Below are 22,679 nucleotides of genomic sequence, written 5' to 3'. Positions count from 1 at the left end.
AGGTTTGGTCTGAGATTGAGCTCCTATATTTCCCCCTTCAACTGAGTCCTAATACTGTTATATGATCAGTCTGTACACTACCACCTTAAAAACCTAAAAAGTGCTTTAATTTTCTTCTCTTTGATAAGAGTTCGTTGTCATTGCAACGGTGAGAGGTTCGGGGCAGCAATGTGAATGAGAGGATCTGGTGATGAATAAGACACAAGATGGACAGAAGAGTTGGTAAGCTGCTTGTTACAAGCAAAGATGGCTGTTAAAATGAAGAATTAATTGACAAACATAACATTTATGTTAGTATGAAGAGCAGCTACTCAGCTACTAAACACCCACATGTTTGATTAAGAGCCAAAAACTGCAGGAAATGACATGAGACCATGATTCAATATGACAAAAAGCAATTGTCTAAATGAGAAAAAAAGTACAGATGGCTCAGATGATTGAGCTAACAGTAAAATACACCACTGTTGTTAGTGGCATGTATGTGTTGGGTTAAAATGGATGACTGATGTTGAAATATATCAAATCACCTTTGACATCCACAGTGTACTGGGCAGATGCATCAGCTATCTCGCCAAACTCATCACCACAGTGACACTGCTCTGCTGTTTGGACAAAGCCAAAGAGAAAACAATAAGCTGGGTGATAGCTTCATGAATGTAACTAAATTCTTGATTCTTAATTGTGCAGGTACAATGTGGAACACCACCTTTCATTTCCACATTAAACTGTGCATCACCAGATGTTTCACTGCCCAAACTCCTATCACCAGACAAGTCTTGTGACTGGAGGAGCAATGCTTGGCTGTTGCTCTGTGATTCACAGTCACCTTCCCATTTTGGGTAGATCTGGGTTCCATCTTTGTACCAACAGGCTTTAGCAATGGGATCTGAAATCTCAAATTGCTGAACAATTGGACTGTGTGCTTCAGCAGACTTGGTCTTCTCAACATCAGGACCAAGCGGATATGTTGGAGGTGGCACTATGGACAGGCATTGAGGGGATAATTTCAGTGTACATTACCCTAGACTTAAAAAACTGATATTGTAAATATTGTAAAAAATGTCACAGATATTAGCTCTGCATTCTAACAACAAATAAAAAGACAGACTAAAAGCTACATAAAGAGTTAGTCATAGCTAAAAAAGACGTTTACAAAATAAAATCACCTTGATTTTTTACAATTAATTGGGCAACATCATCTGCTGTTGCACAATAGTATGCTCCAGAGTTTGAAGGATGAGTTGGTTCAATAACAAGGGTCTTCTTGATGCCTCCAATTTCAAAATCAGGCTCTCTATTAGAATCATGTTCTTTATCCTTCTGCCATGACGCCTGGAAAGCAAGGTCTCGGGTTTCACATGTTGGTTCAGTTGGGCAGGTTGCTTCGAATGACTGCGTCTCCACAACCTCTGGTGAGGGCGACAACGGCAACGTTGGAGCTAAAGATGATGATTCATATTATAATTGCGGATTTAACAGTGGATATTTACACTTTGATTAAGAAAGGAGTTAGAGGTTTAGCTCTCCCAAACGGGGAACGAATCTTTTCACCAAATTCAAAGAAAGAGACTTGCATAGATATTTTCATTAAGTCAGAAAAGATTAATATTACCATCATTTAAGAAACAGTTACAACTACACACAAAACACCACAGACAAACGGATATGCATACTGTAAATGTTAATTGCTTTGAGTCTCCAGAAAGCTCTACAATTTGCTCTAAGATTCATCAAATTTAAAATACAATCACCTTTGATATCCACAGTGAAGTGCATAGTGTCATCAGAGGTTTCACAGCTGTATAGCCCTGAGTGCAAGACCTCAGCGGATGGGATAATGAGTCTCCTCAACGTGCCATTACTTTGTATATCCCAATCATTCTGCGGGAAGAGCTTTACGCCATCTTTATACCAGTAGACAGGCACAGTTGAGTCTGCAACCTCACATTCCAGCTCCAAAAGTTTGCCCGCTTCAAGTGACTTGGTTCTCTCAACGTCAAAGATAGTAGAGTACGTCACTGGTATAGCTAGCATTGGGAATTCAGGACAGCTAAATAAAATCAAGACTGAGGAAATGGATACCTTGCAAAAATGTAACTGCTGATCAGAAAATGAAAAGGACTTTGGAGACTTTCAATCAGGTCACATCAGTCACAAAACAAATGATTAGAAATTATAATTACCTAATGTGTTAACAGTTGTTTAAGGTCATGTACATGAAACAGTTTTTCAAACCACATACAGTAGAAGCGGGAATTATTAGTGGCATCTAGAAAGAGGAGGTGGGGTTACAATATTAACGCACAAGATAAAAAGTGTAAAGTCACCTTTGATCTCCACTTGAAACTCCATGGTATCATCCTGTGTGGTACATCTATACACACCGGAGTGGGACAGGTCTGCAGACTGAACAACTAATGTCCTTGTGTTGCCCTCTGAGTGGATTTCTAATCCAGAGTTTGAAATGAGCTGCATTTCATCCTTGAACCAGCAAACGTGGGCCTCTGGATCCGACACCACACACTGGAGTACAATAGGGCAGCCTGCTTCGATCGACTTGGTCCTCATTGTTTCAGGAATTGCTGAGAACTTCACAGGTGGAGCTATAGATATGTTTAGATCTTGTGTCAACCTCAGCCCTTAAGATTATTCATCATAATCTATTCACAACTAAATTGCTAACATGCTGTAATGCAGTCAAAGAAAAGATGAGAGCTTAGCTGCACTTTTAATGAGTGCTAAGAAGAAAGGCGACAGACAACATTCAACGAGTTAGGTGCTTTGCAGAGGAGGAGCTTGTTAAAGTTTTGCATTGCTTAAGATAAAACAAATCACCTTTGATGTCCACACTGAACGTGATGGTGTCACCCTTTGTCTTGCAGCAGTATAACCCAGAGTGGAAAAATTCTGCTGAATGAACAATCAGTTTTCTCGCCAAGCCATCAGTTAGAATATCAACTCCAGTTTGCGGATGGAGCTTTGACCCATCTTTGTACCAGTACACCTGGGCAGAAGGATCTGAGAGCTCACATCGTAAAACAATGGGGTTGCCTGTTTGGATGGTTTTGTTCCTCTCAGCATCTGGAATTGCTGAAAACCTCACAGGTGGGGCTATGGATATTTGGATATTTGAATAGCTTGTTAAGTTGTAAATGTTATGTTTTGATAAGTCAGACTTTAAGAGAACACTAAATACATTTATAAATTAAGAAAGATAAGAAAAGGGGTAAAGTCACAATAAAGATGGTTAGTCTCTGTGAAAGACACCGGTATTGTAAGAAACTTACTCCACTCACCCTCTACTTCCACATTGAACCTGATGACGTCATCAATGGCATCACAGCAATATACTCCTGAATGTGAGAACTCTGCTGACTGGATGACAATTCTTCTCATGGTGCCTTCTGATTGGATATGAAGACCCTCCATTGTCTCTAATTCCACCCCATTCTTGTACCAGTGCACTGAAGCTGCAGGGTCTGACAGCTCACAGTAGAGCACAATGGGGTTCCCAATTTCTACAAATTTATTTCGATCCATTTCTGACAGTGGTGAAAACTTGACAAGAGGTGCTGCAAATTTTAGAAAAACAAAGTTTTTACATCACTGAGTCTCGTCATCTAGGTTAACAGAAGGATACAGTACCAAATACGAGTTAAAATGAAACAAACAAACAAACAAACAACACAATAACTTTGACCAAGTCACATACTGGAGCAAATTATGACAGTGACCCATACACACCTTGAATATATAGTGCTGCAGAATCCCGGATGCCATAGGCAATGAACGTGATCTCAGCTCCATTGTCTATATCACGTACTCCTCGTATGCGAAGAGACTGGTGTGTTCGTGACCGACGCATGGAATAACGTTCATCTTCCTGAAGTTGAGTACCATTTAAGAACCATGTACCGATAACTGAAGCAGAGAGCTCAATAGAGAAGAGGCCATCTTGCCCCTCTGGCACCAAGGCATCCTGTAAGGGAGCTTGTATTCTGGCAACTGGAACTGGAAAATAAGATACATTTATACATGATGTTGCAAGCCACATGTTGGTGTTTCATTTCTCAAGAACAAAAAAACAGCATAATTGGTTTGGCTTAGTTTTTTTAGTATAACTAACTTACCCAAGTGAACAGCCTTAGGGAACTCGACATTGTTGCTCTTTCCATATTTGTTTACACTGCAAATGCGAAATCGGTAATCAGCTTCACATGGCACACTGTCACCGAGGATCTCCACAGAGGTTGCAGAGTCTGTGGTGAGGCACTGTAGCCACTCTTGTGAGCCGGTGCCCACTTCCTGTCGCTCAAGCACATATCCAGATGGAGGGTTCTTTCGTGAGTCCTGAGAAGGAACCCATGAAAGAAGAGCTGCATTAGCTCGCTCTGTGTTGATCTGCACACCGACTGGACAACTGGGAGGACAATGTCTGGCCGCTGAAAGAGGAGAAACCCATCATGTGTGGAATTAGAATAACTGATACATGTTGATCAATACTAAAATCAATTGTTTGATCTCAATAAGAGACATGCAAATACTGCATTTGAAAGCTATAATTTACAGACGAGGAACCCTACCTTTTACTCTTAGCTGAGAGGAAGTCTTAGATCTGCCTACAAGGAAAGTCACAAGGCCAGAGTCCTGCGGCATTGTATTGACGAAAACCAGTATATGTGTACGACCAAAGGACTTGAGAATGGTCTGATGCGTTTCACGCAACTCTATACTATCTTTGTACCAATGTATGTCCATTTCTTCTTTTTCCACTTCAACACAAAAGGCAGCATTTTCGCCCTCCAATACATCCACTTTTCTTGGAAGCTTCCGCAAAATTGTACCTGCAAGGAAAGTAAGTGACTGATTTTTATTTGATTAAATGAATTATCAAAGTAAGTGTTGTAATTGTCTAATAGAACAACACACACATTATAAGTGTTTTCTGAACTGATAACTTTATCATCATGACCGCATCATTTGTCAGAGCCTTCCAAAATCGTTGCATATCTTAATTTTTACCTTAGGCTTAGGCAATAAAATGACTTTATGTTTAGGGTAAGATCACTATTTTGGTTAAAATATATTAGATCAGGGAATGATTGTAGTCATGGTGAAAAGAAACACTGTTGCCAGTTGGCAGGTGAAACAGAAATCAGAGTACTATTTGCTTCTACGCATGTTGTGGTAGCGAATAGTGCTGTTTGTTACGTCCACCCAGTCCAGCAGCTATAGCAGACCCATTAGCTGATTCTACTGGGACTGGAAACTACCAGTGAAAAGCACATAAAGCCCTGGACCAAATACAGCATCCGATGCTGACATAGGACAGTTTGAAGTTATAAAGTACAGAGGTGGTTTTACTGTTGGTTTTGGCTCCGGCCATCCCAGGGTTAAGTTGGCTAACGTTAACTGGAGTTGAGGCAGAGTAGCTGAGAGACATCAGAAGGAAAACTAGACGTGCTAAAGTTCTGTGTGAGACCCAAGAAAACTTGTTTGATGCTATGATTGATTCACTGGTAGAAAACACAGAAAAACACAAGTTAGATCAACTTTGGTTTTGATAATCCCAAACATAAATGTAACTGTCTCTTCTAAACCGTAACACCCCATATGCCTCTATTTCAAGATGCTCAAAGCACTAGGGATGAGTTGGTGTTTATACTGGTATCACAGGAGCTTTGGACCACCAAGAGAAGCAAGTTTTCAGGCCTAGGAATGGGGGAATGATGACGGAGAGTGGTGCTGGCACTGTGTTAAAACCAGAGCCAGGCGTTTTTTCAAAGAAAGCTATTTTATTATTTGATCCTGATTTACCTTTCACAGCTACTTCGGCAATGCTTCTCCCCCCATCGGGCATCTCACAGAGGTAAATCCCATCATCGTCAACTCCGATGTCACGGATAGTTAATCGCCGTTTGGTTCCCCACTCCTCCATTCCATATTTGGCCCCTGGCTGCAGTCGTCTATCCTCCAGATACCATGTGATGGGAACAGAGTCCTCTGGAACTTCACACTCGAGAACAGCCAAATCTCGCTCCCATACTTCTAGATCAATGAGAGGCTGCTTGAACCGCACAGGCGGCTCTGGAACCAAAGGAGGAGGAAGAACAACAGTTTGATTAAGCTGTTGTTAAAAATCTACTTTAAGATTTTCACATTAACTTCTCTCTATTAAAAGGTATTAGTGTTATGTGGTCCAGATAAATTCTTCAGGCAAGTCGCCCCTGTGAAAACTCACACAGCACATCGTCTCTGTCCTTGTAAATTGAAATATATCTGGCAGTAAATTCCAGTGAAGCAAACAAGATGAGCAAAATCATGAGACAAGTGGCTTATTTAGTTGAGGAATGGAAAGGTCATTAACACATCAGGGTGTTAGATAGGAAATAAACTGTTTGTAACTGACACCATCAGACAGTACCAGACAGTTGTAAACAAAAGAATGCAGACTGTATTTAGTAGTCTGTGTGCAAAGCTCTTCATTTCCTTATCTTCCTAATGTTTTATACTCCAGTTAAACACACAGTCAAATGATCAAATACATTGATTATCTACCATTTAATTGCCTTTAAATTTATCCATTAGCCACCACTGACGATGAATCCAACCTCAATGTTATTTTCTTTATCTCTGAGTGACACAGTACAATACCTTCTGTTGGTGCCATGAGTTTGGACTTCTTGGGGCCATGTGAGAAATATGATCTCCTTCCCAAAGACTATGATCACATGGACGCCCCCCTTAGACCTTACACAAGCTAAGTGACTTTGCAGACATCACACTGCTGTTGGAATCCACCTCAAGCTGATGAACTTGTTTAGATATCTCTCAGGTCCAATTTCAGATCGTTTATACATTTAATTAATCCTCCAGTGGACCCAGGATTGAATTGCTTTTAATGCAGCTGTTGTCATATACGTTTATTACTGATTATATTTGCAGCTCACCGGCCTGCTGACATGTTGTTTTAGGAATTCAACTGACTGATGATACAAAGACATATTACTGAAATTTACTTGAATGAGTTCTTTAAGTAGGCATTTGTGAGAAACAACCTGTGTCATGCAATAAGCATTAGCGTGTTATTGTACATATTGTGCTGTTCTTTGGTTTGTAAATACATTGGTCACTTATGTCACTGTATTTGATCTTGAATAATAGAGATAATAATCATTAATGTACCACTCAGATACTTTTTGGAAGATAGAAAAGATTGGAGCAGAACAAAATGTCAGACTACCACTATTGGGTTTTTACCCTGTGTTGTTGTTGATGTCAATTAGTTGTTTACATGTTTTTAAAATTTTCTGTATTTCTGTTCTGGATCCAAAACAATATGATTGTGCAAAATAAACAGATTCTATTTTTAAGCATCGTAATGCCGCCATAAAACTTTTAAAATGTTTATTATGCCCTCCCTGTCTGGCCCAACCCCAATAAATGATCTCAGAGTACCTCTTTGGAGATATCTCAGTGACATCATCCTAGCATCAAATGGATAGTAATCTGATCCAAGAACACCCACACCCTCACTCACTCCTTTACTGACTGGAAAATGCATCACAGGCTGCAACTGTGTCTGCTTTTACTCTTGAAACTGTATGCAAATTTACAAAAAATAAATACAAAATTAAAACTCTGAAGCTACAGAAAATGGACTTACCCTTTACAGAGAGGTGTACGGCACTGAGGGTTTGCCCTGCAGTATTTGATGCAGCACAAACATAAACTCCGTTATCCTTCTGCTTACAGTATAGAACTTTAAGTGTGAAGTATCCTTCTCTGTCCTCATATAACAAATAACGCCTTCCAGATAGTATCAGCCTGCCATCTTTCCTCCAAATTATTTCTGGTTTGGGTTTCCCAGTCACAAAGCAGCGGAATTTGGCATGTTTACCCTCTGTTACTGCAAACATTTTCACTTTTGTGGACTTGGTCATGGAGTCGTCTTTGAGCCGGTTTGGCACTTGCCTTCCACTCCTCTGTTTTCCCTGGTGGGCTTTCCAGTGGCCATTTGTGTAGCCATTACGATTTCCTTCTTCCTCGTGTCCTGGGCCTGCATCAACAAGCAATACAGCTCCTGCCAATGCTTCCCCAAACTCATTCCTGGCTTTGCATGTATATACACCACCATCTGGTGCACGAGTCTTAAAGATCTTGAGCTGGAACCATCCACCATCCTGGTAGCCCACACTGAAATGTGTGCTTTCAAATATTTCATTGAGTCTCCTGCCATCCTTTTCCCAGACAACCTCTGGCCGTGGGTTTCCCCAGAGCTTGCAAGAGAAGACAGAATCTTCCCCACGACCAACACGAGTGGACAGGGGCTTGATGAGGAATCGTGGCTTATTTTCCTCTCGTAACTCCATCTCTTGTGCCTCTCCTTCCACCTTCAGTGTGGCTGCTGCATATGTTTCACCAATGCTGTTCTTTGCTTTGCATATGTACTGGCCACTATCCTCTGTGGTCACAGCTGAAATGATAAGATTGTAAACATTTCCATCCTCAAAGACCCTGTATCGTCCTTGTGGATTAATCTTTTCATTGTTCCTCTCCCAGATAACTGCAGGCCTTGGATCACCACCAATTTGACATTTTAGGACTGCATCAGTTCCACTTTGTACCATCACAGGTCTTGGATAGGCCAAGAAACGTGGCGCACCACCGAACACATCCATTTCTGCTTCTTTGTCAGCCTCACTTCACCTTAAGTAGTCCAGGAGAGTAATACGTGGCAGTTATTCACTGGGGAAAGACAGTCCAACTTCTGCACTGCAAATTTCTAAATCAGAAATAACAGATGGTTTATTTTGATATCAAACAGCCTATGTGTGTAAAAATAATGTTATTGTACTTTGTACATTTTTATCATTTAACTTTATATACATTTCCTGTATATGTTCTAAGATTACACTTTTAGTCTTCCTGTAATAAGGAAATTAACCTTTATACATATTTTGGAATGGAAAACAAAACGTCTGTCAATCAAACATGCAGCCTCCGCCCCCTTCACGTGCATGTGTTTCAGCACAAAAGGATGGTATGATTATTAGGGCTAATTGAATTAGATCTGTCTGCATGAGAAAAAAAACATAGGCTAGCACTGAGAGGGGGACAGCCTAGTCCTATTGCAACAGCAGCCACAACACATAGCCAGTACAGCTGGTGCTGTATTTCAATGGGAAAGTGCTTAATATAGTATGTCCTAAATAAAGACCTGCGAGGGAGCGTGTGTCAGGTATCACAAAGAAGGCTCTGAAACCCGCGTGCTCACACAAACACAGGCCGAAATCACAGTCTGCCCGCCCAAGAGAAATAGAGAATCGCAAAATATGCTGAGCCTCTATCACACCCTTTGTTGGCAGCTCTGTAAGGGAATTCTGTCTTTAAATATCACTGCTCAGATCAATCAATCAATCAATATCTCATATTCAACAATAGTTATCAGTTAGGCAATCCTGAAAATGTTGTATATACTACACTAATTAATTTTCTCTCTCCTCCAGAAAACTGTGCTCAACTTTTAACTATTTGAGTAATGTCATATTTCACCCCAAACCTTTCCATGACGAGCGTCTAAACATGTCTTGGAAGAATATATTTATCAGTAAACCCAGTTTATGTGTTTTGGAATAGCTCCCATAAAGTGTTAGCCTGTGTAACATGGTTCTCATGGTTACAGGAAGATACTCTCAGGATAGTGTTTTTGAAGCCACATCGTTGTCCTTCATCATATCACATATGATTTCTTTTGAAGAATAGTTTTTACTGGAACATTTCAATATATAATAATAATAATAATAATAATACATTACACATTTTTTGTGTGGTCAAATACCTGAAAACTGAACAATATTGTCTTGTTTTCTGTCAAACCTTTCAAAGTATTGTCAATCCTTATGTGAGACGCATGCCAACTTAAAACCATATCTAGCTTCTATTTGGTGCTTTTTCCACCTAACCTTAAACATTATAGGTAAATATAAATTTTATTTAAATATTGATGTAAAAAAGAAAGTTTACTGTAACAATATTAATTGCTTAGCACTTTAAAAAAAATAAAACTAAACGTTAAAGTATTTTGTATAACAGTTTAATATATTGTTTGACATAATTAGGTGTGCACATCAGTGTGGCATAACACCTCTTTTTCACATTGAAAGATGTTTGATTACCACAGTTTGGACATTGCAATGAAAGTGTTCTCAATATTCCCTCCGGAGGTTTAAAGAGAGGACACTAACCCCTGTGTTTACTTGTCTGATTTAATTGGAATGACCTCTGCCCCTTGTGAAGCTGTGCTGTGTACCCCTCACATGACCTACCTCGCTTCAGTCGCGGGGAACGACCGTCAACATACATTCCGCACTTGCAGTCTCTCTTCGAGGTAAGAAGCAATGCCACCCTTCTCCAGAAGGCTGAGTAATGTCCCAAGTTGACTTCAGATTCAGACACATACTCTCCTCAAAGGTCCCAAGTTCTACTCCAGTACATGTTTTTAGATGTTTGTCCAATAGGAGGGATAGAAAACAGAACTTCAGTATCAACACCAGCTTCCCGTTTAACAACTGCAGAGTGGTCCCCCAATCTCTGTGTCGTTCAGGCCTTAGACACCCCAAGTGTCATTGTTCGTGGAATACCGTTAAATGCTTTTGCAGCTGCTGCTGTCCCCTAAAAATACTGGCTGCCTCGATGACAGCAGTGAAGATAAGTCGGGCACTTCCATTCACTTGCCAGCAGGGACTAAAGATAGTTCAGGTGGCCAGTGCAGGCCAGACTGCTTAGCTTACTTGAGGCTTTGCAATAAAAACCTAAGGAGAAGAGCAAGCTTCTGGTCTCTAAATATTGTAAGGATCACCATCATTTAGTCTCAACCATCATTTGTTTAACTCACAGTTTATAAAGGCTCTCACAGTATTTCATAGTGTGCTGAGGAAGAAAGCAAGTGTAATTTGGAACAGAAATTGGAAATTAATTGAACAAAATTTTGGTTTACCTACCTTTTTATCCAAGTAGAAATGATTTAAATTTGTGTTGAGTATAATCACAAGAAGAGACACAGTGATGTAAAGCTATATGCAAATAGGCTTTGAGCAAGAAACAATACTAAACACACAATAATATAAAAGCAACATTATGTAAGGAGGGTATTTTTTTTCGATTTGACTGACAGCGACTAAACGCCTGTCTTGTCCAGCATCCTCTCTTTTCCTCTTCTTAGATTCCTCTGTCAATGTATCGTCGCCTCTGTCATGATGTCTGTAGATGTCTGAGCCCGGTAATGTCGGCCACTCACCCGGCTCCAGTTCTGGTGACCATTTTGCCGCTGCTCCCTCCCAGTATCAGTCAGACAGTTTGGTGCTACAGCCCCCTTCCCCGACCCAACCTCCTCTTTATGTGTTGAGTTTGAGGTATTCTTGATTTAATTAAGATTTATATTAAACTCTACAGGATAATTCCACAGAATGTACAAATCAGAGTCTGCTTACAGGTCTTTGGGAGTACAACAGCACATGAATGAATACAGTTGTATGAAGCCTTTTGAGGCTCCAGAGAAGCTATGTGAAGTCTGTTAATTTGCCTCAAGCGATGTCATGAGTCAGCTTTGGTTGGGTCTGAAGACTACAAGTTTTAAAATTAAAAAAAATGCGAGGGTGTGGAATTTGATCCTCGTCTCTGCCTGAGGCTAGCGGCTGGAGGCAGAATCTCCAACTAAACTATTGGCGGTTGAGTTGCATCGTGAAAAATATTTGTTATGCATGTCTAATACTTATTTTTCTACCTTGCCTGAACCTGAGCATTAGTGATACCTCAATAAATTAAGGTTGGTTAATCAGCCACCATGCTCCTTTAGTCTTATCCCGTACAAGTGGATCAGTGACCCCACACAATGGCCAGATTTTGCTTATCTATACTACATATTATATTGAATCACCAGGTTAGTGTTATCTGTAAAAAACTAACCTGTAAATGAAACTAACCTGTTAACTGTTTGATCTGGGCTAGGCTCACATTTAGTTGGAGACCAAAGTCATGCTGCTCTCATGTGACTGTTTGACTGTACTCTAGCAGCCTCCCACCCAGCTATCCATCAGTAGTGACTGTCACCAGCATCTTTTAACTATTTGCCACACTGACAGGGAAAATTCATGTATCTTATGTCAATGTGAAGGCCTAGTTAATAGAGTTGTTTCTAGTGTCTTATTCAGTATCACTTAAATGATAGAATGAAATTCATATTTATTGTCATCAAAAAGGTATTTTTACTGATGCCAAAAGAAGGAATTACTGTTCTCTGGAGGCTCTCCTTTTTGGGATCCCTTCCTAACCAGGAAGGATGGGATCTGGATTTTTATGTTTATTTGTTTAACAACCTGCCACACTAAAGCTTTTTCAGCATTTTTCTGCTTATCACATTATTCTTTCCCCCGGCCTTGACGCAGTACCGGTACTTACTTTTTCAATATTGTTAACCATGACAACTGTGCATTGACACCCAAATTTAACATTCGTCAGTAACAAAGTATTTGTATTGTATTTGACATTTTCATGTCTTGCAAATACTTGTTGGCTAGAAATATTTATGAGTTTTAATTCAACCAATGCATTTATTTACAATATATACGGTCTATACATTATGGATTATGAACTATTTTATTTATTTTATATACTACTCTATCCAGAAATCAGTATTTTCTGTTAAAGGAGGCAGTATTTGATTTGAGGCTGTGGTAATGAGGGGATTGGGCAGCACGTGGGCCTGGGTTTTTCAGTGTGTGAGGCTGCTGTGTGATTATGAGACCTGGTCTCAGCATGGGCTGCGGCGTCCCTTCAGCTGTTTAGTGGCTCCACAGCCCCACACTCCCTCCTCCCTGATTTCAGCTGTTGGAAGTAATCTGATATAACTCAGAACCCTGTAGCTGGTTATAAAAACGCTTTGTGCTTATGACTGAGTAACAAGTTAAAGGGTTGTTATGTTATCAGAACTCATATATCCTGAACTGAAAAGGAAATTCAAGCATGTAGTATTTCTCTATGTTGCATCAGATCTATGTATAAGTGTTTTAAAATACATTTTGGCAATCAAAGGCTATGGAGGGTTGGGGGTCTGAGAAAAACTGTCAAGTAATGTTTTCATACTTTGCTTATATTGAAGTTTCTTGATATTGGTCTAGGGGCAAATTTCATTCTATTTCCTTCAAATAGGCTACAATTCCAAAAGATTTGCAGATACAGTTTAATCTCTTCTCTATCCCAATCCTGTTTCTTCAGGACAGAAAACTATTTCATGGGCAGCAGATGTTGGTGCAGGTCTCAAATTGCACCATCAATCTGATGCTTTCACCTCTACACAAATAAACGCGGAGATGTTTTTAGTGATGTTTGCTTTTTTAGCTAAATGCTTCACAAGTCATGGATGTTGAGAATGATTTCTGCCTTAGCGAATATTTACTCTACAACACTCATTTAAATTACAGTAGAAACATTTTTGACATTCTCTTCTTTGTTGACCATGCTGCAGTGAAACTATGATGTAAAGCAAAGTTGGGTCAAGCTGCATTGAAGAAACAGCTCTTCTAGAAACAAGCCAAATATTGTTAAATATAATCAAATGTTTTTTTTATTATTATTTAAAAGCCTATTTTGCTTGGCTAGAATTCTTAAAACTAGCATAAAAATCTAACCTGAAAAGCCTAAGATTGTTTTTTTCAAACAAATCTTATAAAAAGACACAATTTCTTCAAACAGCGTAATAAAAAATTATCTAAAATTAAGACACCAGAAGCATTCTTATGTTTAGCATTTTTCATTAAAACTATGAAAAACTAAACAGCTGCTTCATTTACAACAAGGGGACAAGACCACATTCTCTTAAATTGAGAAAAGTTGTGCAAGTGGTCTTACTTTGTTACTGGTTAAATCTAGCTCAATATTAGCTGTTATATATTATTAAGACAGATATAGTTTCTTAAAACAAGATTATTTTTCTTATGCAACATTCAATTCAATTTCAATTCAATTTTATTTGTATAGCGCCAATTCATAACAGAAGTTATCTCAGGACACTTTTCATATGGAGCAGGTCTAGACCGAACTCCATGTGCTTGACAAGACTCATTTACCAGAAGCGTCTAGAAATTCCTTTTTTGTGATTCACCTAGTTACAAGCCCTGTAAATCATTGGACTAGAAAAGGGTGTGAAGCTTTTAAAACTGAACAGTATTGACAGGATCAGCAAATCAACCTCCCGGTTACAAATATTGTTTCAGCAGTAGTGACTCTGTCGAGAAAATACAGTTAGTTCATTTTGACCATCAGGATTTGGACAGTGGGTTACTCTCAACCATTTGTCTGCACACTCTATTGTAGCTAGTGACCTAATATGGAGGGAACAATAGTGTGTCATTGTTGTGCGTATTGATTCCACCACACCTTAGTATGAGCCACACCTGTGTCAGGTAGTTTGGTGTATGTGGGTTGTTAGCAAGACTGAAAATGTTGCAGTGAATAGATCATCCTCAGTTCTTGGACAACTTAAGAGTGTAGGAGCTTCCTTAAACTGCTGTGCATGAAACTTTAAATAATGTTTTGGACATCCTGCCAAATGACAGGTTAGGTAAGATTACAAGGCATTTATTTGAATGCTGGAATAAGAGTCACCATAGAAGGTTGGTGCTTAACCCTTTAAAGTAAATTGCAAACAAATGATCTGTACTTCAAACTTCCTTTAGAAGTTCAACTCAAAATTACTAATTCAGTATTGTATTTATAAAGCCAAGTCAACCATTTAAGATATCCAATAAAGCAATGAATTCTAATGTGGACTCAATTTGATGGTCAAACAACCAATCAAATATGAAATTATCCCTATATCTGAGGAATACGTTATGGTATACTGTGTTTTAGGCTTGTTGACACTGAACCTGTCACTAGCATTAAGGCGAATTGTGCTGCTGTGGGAGTCCAAAAAGAGTTCAGATTGTATGATAAAGTTTTTTGAACAGATGTATTTTCTATTAAAAAAATAATAAGTGATATACACTAAATAAATAGATAAGTTGTCATTTTACTTTTGATACTCTGTGATCATGTACTGCAGGAAGTCTTCCACTGTTGCTCGCAGTACTAAAAAAGGCCAAAACAATTGGCACGATCACAACTGTGTCACATTGCTCATGTGGGATGATAATAATTGAAGTTTTCATTATAGAGCTGCAGTAGGCACTATATATTACTCTTTGTGGAAAAAGTCCCCCCCTGCTCTTTGTAAGGTTACACTGCAACATAGCATTTAACAGACAATTTTGCCTTTCTTTTCCTTGACATCGGAATGCGAGGAAAGCAGACATTCACAGAGCTGTGGACGTGTTCAGACAGTCGCCTGGAGGCCTACAGATAGAGCGACTAATACAGCACAGTCTGATACATGAACCCAGTGCCTTTTCCTGTGATAACAAACTCACCTTATATGCTCAAAGGAGGTAGCAGTGCATGGTACACACATAGGAAGTACCACTAAATTACTGAATTCACATGTTTTATCAGTGTTATAATAACCAGCCATAATGGCACAAATCAAGACATGCATCAGTACATGTCTGTACTTCTGCCTAGAGCACATCAATAAATGAAAAGTCTTCTATGTTGTTTAATAGAGACAAAAGCAAATCTTAGATTCATATTTTTCAGTGCTTATACATATATATGTAGCTGCATCCTCTTTTACATCACGATTGCTGTTGTTTCTATAGTCCAACAATCCCTCCACAGATGTGGAACAAGACTGTGTTTGCATCGAAGACACAGACACAGCAGACAAAAAAAAAAGGAGCATGTCGGATATTAAAATCAGCATCACAATCAACAGTGTATTCTGGAAGCTGACAGCAGTGCAATAATGAACAGTACAGGACCAGAGCCAATGTTTCCTCTGTAGGAAAAGAAAAGCAATTTCATCCTCTGCTGGTCATCTTGTGCAAGTGCAACAAGCCACAACAGCTCATGTTCATGCTTTTCAAGGCAAATACAAAGACTGGATGAAGTTTTAATCAAGAGGTTGAAGATGTAAATGGGGCTAAATTCTTCATGCTTTTGCTTTCTTAATGTTTGGCTCAGTGAGTTATAAATCTATGGGATTTTGTAGGTTTGATTTTTGATTTGTTTTACTCATTTTACATGTCAGTTTTAGCCAGTAGGATCATACCTTCTTGTAATACTGAAGTAAATTCTTTAAACCTATAAATTCAATACCTCACTAAGGTAGAAAAAGAGGAAATAAAAAATGCCCCCAAAAAGTCTCTCTTCCTCATGGAGGTCTCACCTTTCTCTTACCTCTGAGCAGGATACAGCAAAGTAAATAAGCCTTCACTAAAACTCCATGTGGTCATTATCTTGTCAAGTCCGTTCTTGTGAGCCCACTGCGCCCCGAGAAGGTAGTGACAGTGTAAACTGTGCATGAATGACAGAAGATTTTCCGGTGGAAAACTTCAGTTTACACAGCTCAAGCTGTAGTTTTTCACCTATTCACATCCAATTCAGGGGCTGTCAGCAGAGGGACACAACCTTAGGTCTGTCAGGTTTGTCACAGCAGACACAGGCTGAGACACTGACCGAGGGAAAAATTCAAATAAATCATAGCAGTTATCACATATTTGAGTATATAATATACATTTTTTTCACAAAATAATTAAATGCACATTATTATTATTATTATTATTATTGTTGTTGTTGTTGTTGTTGTTGTTGTTGTTTTTGTGGCATATCTTTGGTTCCTGATCCTGACAATCGACTGTAATTTGAATATGTGTGGAATGTGTTACCTTTTAGGACCTGGCGGAAGTCCCTGCTGTGAACTCCTGTAGGTCACTTCTCGCTCTCCACACTTCTTCTCCGCTGTTTCCAGCAGAGCGCTGCGTCTCCATCAGCTGTTCTACCCGCAAGCAGCGGCGGTGCTGGACCAAGGGAAACCGTGAGCACGTTTTACTCTCCGTTACCCCCCGAATAGTCCATGTAGATTTCCCCCAGTCGATATCAGTGAAAGAAGAGATGAAGATGAGGTACTTTTTTTTGGCTTTTTATTGAAACTTTTGTTTTGCAGCTCTCAGTGAAGCGGTGCAGTTGTGAATGTGATTGCTTGCTACCTCTGCAGGTGTTCCTCACGGCTGGAGCGCCTTCTCTGCTGCGTCCTTATTCTTGTCAGCCCTGCTGCATCGCAATGGCCAGGTAAGAAACTAACACTGGAAACACGAATGCAGGCTAATGGTTCTGGTGGCATGCGTAAACCTTACTTTCTTTGAGTAACCTTTGCAACATTTGTAACGCCCCAGTTCTGTGTGTACCAGCTTTTGGCAGATACATCTTCTCATACACTAAAGTTTATTTTTCACAATAAAAGTTTAAATTAGTACTATTCTGGCTTACATTGATACATATCCTTTGTGTGAAGCTGCTGGAATGTATCTGCCCACTTTAGCACCCACTGGAGTGGACTTACACTTAATGAATAAGTGATGATGAACTGAAAGTTACTGTATGTGTCATAAGTTTACACAATCAGTGCTGTGTGATGCTTTATAAAACTAAACTCTGGAAAGTTGCAGAAACCCTCGCCTGATGCTGAACTGCTCCTGCATGTTGAGCATGATGTTTGCTCAGTGTATTCTTGAATTGCATTTGCTCATTCTTTGATCTTTTAACAAGATTCCCCAGCAGCCTTTTATGTATCATATAGCTGTGATGACACATTTTTATGAGTCAGTGATAAAAAAATATAAAATAGCAGATTATTTATTTTGACAAGGTCATCGTGGCTTTGGGACTGTTTACAGGTTTTTCTCAAGTCCAAAGTCTGCAGTGCTTAGAAACCTGCATTCCTTCTTTGTTTGTCCTGTTTTCTTACTCTGTGTCTGACCACAGATTGTTGCTTGTACTGGCTGCATCTCGGTACTGAGAGATGCTTTCCCCCCCCTGTTTCCGTCCTGTGTTTAGGCCTGTTGGCAGAATAGTGTAAGCACAGGCAGAATGACTTCTTTCCAGCTGTTATGAATAAATAAATGTGAACAATTCTTTCTTTTACATACACACACACACACACACACTCACACATAATGGTAATGGTGTTAAGGGCCTATATGAGTCACTGAATGAAAGAACTCTCTTCTGCTGCTGAATAATTTATCTTTTAACCTTACTAATGTCATTCATTTAATTTGGTAAAGGTTGAGTTGGAGAACTGTGTAGCTGTCAGATGATAGGGAGAGGAAACTGAGAGGGCAACAATTAATATTTGATTGACTGTGATCATCACCAGCTAGATGTCGTATTTTAGGGGCTTTGGGAGAAGACAGATTAAGCCAAATTAACTGAACCCCTTCTCGAACTTACTGTACTGTCTTTTGTAACTAACCCAACCCTTCTGTGTTGATCAAGCATTTGCATTTTGCCATTCATCTGCCCCCTTTTTTGTTCTCTTATACATTAACATGCATGATAATGCTTTTATACTCCATCTTTAATTTAAGTGGAGGTAGAACAGGGTAAAACATATTGGAAGTAAAACAGAGTGTGACATTTTCACAGGAATGCTGTCCTGTCTGTGTGTGTCCAGGTTGAAAAGGCCGGCTGCTCTGTCTCAAGAGCAATGCCTTTGGCTGCCTGCGACATGGTTGAATTAGGTCTGATTCATTCCCAGTCCCTGGCTGGGTCAGGAATCCCTATTGTCATGTGATCTTTGACATGCACCCAGCGTGGTTTTGCCTGAGGGGAGCAGGACGAGGCAGGGGGAAGGGAACGGCTGTAGGGGGACACCCCACCGTGCCTTTTAATGGCTGAATTAGATGCCACATTAAAAATCACAGCTGGCTTGGGGTTTTCTCCTTTTCAGTGCAGGGACATGATGACAGGCTTTCAGGGTGCTGGGAAAGGATAACAAAACATTTTTTAAATCCCTACATTACTGTATTTGCCCCAAAGGATATTTTTTACTAGTTATCTTAGTTGGTGATACTCGTGTTCTAATAATGATGGAAGAGTCTGAAGCAGAGCACTGTTAGACAAACATGTGTTGACACGTCACGTGCAGTTGTAGCATTTGCAGGAAAACATCTGCTTTGTACCTCGGATCTGTCCTTAGAATGAAGATCCGAACTTTCCTGTGTCCTCGTTTTTTCTCAAAATCTGTTTTACTCTTTATTAACCTTTGTAGTTAAATTTCTTGGATTATTGGACAAATTTCTATTTCTTTTCCTTGTTATTTAATGATAACTCTGGTTTAATCTACTACAAAAAATCTTTTGGCTGTAAATGTTTTAAGCTAAAACAGTGGTGATCATTTTGAAGAGAATTCAGTTAAGGTGAAACACTGGTGATCATCTGAGCAAGTAAAAGCATCGTATGAAGAAAGAGAACTTTTTTATCATGCAGAATCTCTACCATAATTATTTATTTTTTCATTTATTTGCAGTCTTCCTGTTGCATTTTGCTTTAAGTAGACAGTAGAGTGGCTGAAAGAAAATGTGAGCACAGATAGAAAGGGAAGGGAAGGTCCTTCACTGAGTTCAAACATGACATGGTGACATGTACATCATGTGCTTTGGCCCAGAGCGCCAACAGGATGCCCCACCTGTGCTCCATTATACTGTAAGAGCACTTTGAGCTCCATTTCATGTGTGAAAGATGCTCTATAAGTTAAAGGTATATTATTTTTAGTGATAGCACAGGAGGTAGCCAGTGAAACAGCATTTTAATGAAGCATGACACACTTTATTTAATGACCACAAAGCTAATTTAGATGTACATTGTGTGAGCTCTGTCAGGAGAGCAAAAGAGAGCTGGAGGATAAGTGAAGAGCAGGAAATTATTATTAAGAGTAACACAATGTACCAAAGTTCTTAGTGGCTTTTATTCAGGTTAATACAATGTTAAACTAGCTGTAGACAGTCTAAAAACTTTCTGATGGACATATGTACACAATAAACTCTGCAAACACACAAATATCAAACAATTGCTTGCTATGCTTCCCATCAGAGACTCCCCTTATATATGAATTGACATCCCTCTGTATGGCATACTGTTATTCATGTATACAGATGAAAGGGCATTGAAGGAAAATTTGCAAAGTAAAACAGTCCTCAAATGTGTTTTTGATTTACCACATGTACAGCAGCCTGTACACTCCATGAAAAATAACAGAAATACAGGTTTGCAGGGTAGGACATAAACCAACACTGAATTCCTAAAAAGACACCCCTTCAAGAAGAAGTCAGGTTTTCTGTGGTGAACTATTAGATCGGTGCCTCTGTTAGGATCAATGTAACTCTCAAATGAAGTAAATGGAGCGACTGTGCACAGATTGTGTTGATTCAGTGAACCTTGTGATGTCTAATCCCTGGATTTTCTAGTCAGTAAACCTACTTACTCATGATCAACATCTCTGGAGGTGCCTCATATCAAGGCTCATTTGGCATTTTTTTTGTTATATTGTGTCAGCCAACAGCATTTAAAAGATCGTTAAACCTCTGCTAGGACGATGGTTTATATCTTTGAGTGTGGAGACTGGTTTGTGACTCTCAGTGTTGGTTTACGTGTGTGTAAGGTTGTGGGTAGGGGTCATTCAAAATGTCAAGTGGATGTCTGGACCTCCCTGTCTGGCCCCCCCTTTTTTTTATTTGACACAAAAGATTGACACTTCCTTTATGCATTTATGCTTTTACCCGTGCCAGTATGGCAACTGTCCTTTGTCTGTCATTCACCAAGATACAAGTCAGATACAAGCTCTCTGCTGATAATTTGAGTCGGACGTCTCAGATGTTTCAGTAATGGACTGAACACGCTTTTTAAAATCCCATTTGATGTATTGCTGTAAAAGCCCTTTTTTGTTTCATAAAGACTGTCACAACAGTGTCTGTAAGGTCATTTCTGTCCATCTCTTTAAACTCATACAGCGTAGCAGGACCACACTCTTAACGCAGCACAGCTGTCCAAGACCAGGACAAAGACATGTCTCTATAGGAGAAACACACTTACCAATGAGACTGAAAAGGAAATCTAGATATGGTGTAGTTTACTTTAATGTGGATGTGTTTTTGTAAGAAAACCACGGTGGTCACATCCTGCTTTGATTACTTAATTCAACCCATCTGGATTCTGTAGTAAAGCCGAAGAGTTGTATATCTGTGCTGGACATTGAAAAACATGGCTCTGTTTGAGAATCACCTCTGCGCCACCAGGCACACTGTTTGAATTAGGGTGTATGTACACATCAGGAACATGAAGTAGTATTATATTTATTTAAATACTTTTTTAATCTAATTTAAATGCATTTAGACCATTTCTACAAAAGATGTTACCAAAGATTACCATTAGAGATCGTTTTATTTAACCCCACCACACACACACACACACACACACACACACACACACACACACACACACACACACACACTCCACCACCTAAAATACTGTAGTAACCTTATGCACCACCCAGATAAACCTACCTGGATAAACCTACTTCAGCTACCTGTTGCCTTTGAATTGGAACTTCACTTAAAGAAAAAGCTACACCCATTTGATCCTAGTACATTATTGTTTTGCTGTGTGTCAAAGGAGGGAGGAAGTGAATTTTGCCAGTCCTAATATAACTTTTATCTGGCAGACACCTGATCAAATTGAAGGAAACATTGAGGGTTAATGGGGGATTTATCATACTAAAGCAGGCTTCTGCTTGCTGAAGTCATTTGAAATGCGTCAGTTTGGCTGATGCACAGCATGAATAATTGAAAAGGATGAGTATGGCTGTTTATTACCATATGACCTGATCATAGGGACTTTTCATGATTAGGGTTTATTTTGTTGTAATTCTTAAGGTGATGTATATATGTCCATTGAATATAGTGCATATAGCCCATGTTTTGATTTTGGAAGTGTTTACATAAAGTTAACTGAATGTTAGCTGTCATTATGGATCATGGTTTATAGAAATCATCAACAAAAACTGACCTCAGTCAGAAGAGTAACATGAAATAGAACTTGGATATTGATTATGTAGACTACATAGTTTTGTTAGAATTTCCACATGTAAAAAAAGCACTTGTAGGACTTGGTTCAGTATTTGTTCTGGATTTGTGATCCCCTATCATCTTGCTTTTCAGGGCAGAGGATCCTTTTGAATGTTGCTGACAGCTGTTATTTGTATTTTTATGTGCTCCCACCACTCAGTGTTTCAGGTGCGCTCGGCTGTTCTCTCATGCTGTCCCTGATGTCAAAATGCCGGGTTGACAGCGGCAAAATACAGAGGGACACCATAATTACTGCTTGTGTTCCAAGAGAAGAGGATTTGTAGGGCCACTTGCTCTGTACACCCAACTATCTCCAGCACTAATGGCACACTGAGTGCCCTCTTAGCTCTCAGCACCTCTTTCCTGTTTGTGGTGAAACCCTCACTTATTTGCTTGTCTTTCCCAGCCGTAATCGAGGTAAAAGGTGTGAATCCTAGCTCTGCAAATAACAGGACTACAGTAGGAAGGTTTTGTTTTAAAGGTCTGAACATAGAGCAAGATGAAAAAGCTTAAGTATCAACAACACTTTCTAAACTAAAACTGAGCTTTGTCCATGTGTAAGTACACATTTGAAGATTCGTTTGAAATGTATTTGCTTTAGGAAAACATTTCTAGACATTT

General features: G+C 39.4%; 2 protein-coding genes across 8 annotated transcripts in view; one reads left to right on the top strand and one right to left on the bottom strand.

The window, feature by feature from the left end:
• obsl1b (obscurin like cytoskeletal adaptor 1b) overlaps positions 1-10,695 on the bottom strand; it is a 34,046-nt gene extending 23,351 nt beyond the window's left edge. The window contains exons 1-13 of one of the 6 annotated variants that reach the window (XM_051404063.1): positions 10,329-10,695; positions 7,667-8,785; positions 5,818-6,087; positions 4,584-4,844; positions 4,131-4,442; positions 3,745-4,011; positions 3,288-3,572; positions 2,836-3,111; positions 2,328-2,603; positions 1,752-2,027; positions 1,167-1,439; positions 707-979; positions 528-602 (exon numbers count right to left, since the gene is read on the bottom strand). In XM_051404063.1, coding sequence (XP_051260023.1) covers positions 528-602; positions 707-979; positions 1,167-1,439; positions 1,752-2,027; positions 2,328-2,603; positions 2,836-3,111; positions 3,288-3,572; positions 3,745-4,011; positions 4,131-4,442; positions 4,584-4,844; positions 5,818-6,087; positions 7,667-8,681 — 3,859 coding nt within the window. In that variant the 5' untranslated portion in view covers positions 8,682-8,785; positions 10,329-10,695. The remainder of the gene's footprint in view (positions 1-527; positions 603-706; positions 980-1,166; positions 1,440-1,751; positions 2,028-2,327; positions 2,604-2,835; positions 3,112-3,287; positions 3,573-3,744; positions 4,012-4,130; positions 4,443-4,583; positions 4,845-5,817; positions 6,088-7,666; positions 8,786-10,328) is intronic. The other 5 variants (XM_051404064.1, XM_051404065.1, XM_051404068.1 and 2 more) reach the window with 5 other exon arrangements.
• Positions 10,696-16,887: 6,192 nt separating this feature from the next.
• The window catches only part of col18a1a (collagen type XVIII alpha 1 chain a), a 71,468-nt gene continuing 65,676 nt past the window's right edge, over positions 16,888-22,679 (top strand). For both annotated transcript variants that reach the window (XM_051403987.1, XM_051403986.1), the window contains exons 1-2: positions 16,888-17,060; positions 17,153-17,226. In XM_051403987.1, coding sequence (XP_051259947.1) covers positions 17,050-17,060; positions 17,153-17,226 — 85 coding nt within the window. In that variant the 5' untranslated portion in view covers positions 16,888-17,049. The remainder of the gene's footprint in view (positions 17,061-17,152; positions 17,227-22,679) is intronic.

This window comes from Dicentrarchus labrax, unplaced genomic scaffold, assembly GCF_905237075.1.
Source record: "Dicentrarchus labrax unplaced genomic scaffold, dlabrax2021, whole genome shotgun sequence".
NCBI lineage: Eukaryota > Metazoa > Chordata > Actinopteri > Moronidae > Dicentrarchus > Dicentrarchus labrax.
Note: the sequence above shows the minus strand (reverse complement) of the source record. Positions and strands in the feature narration are given on the sequence as shown.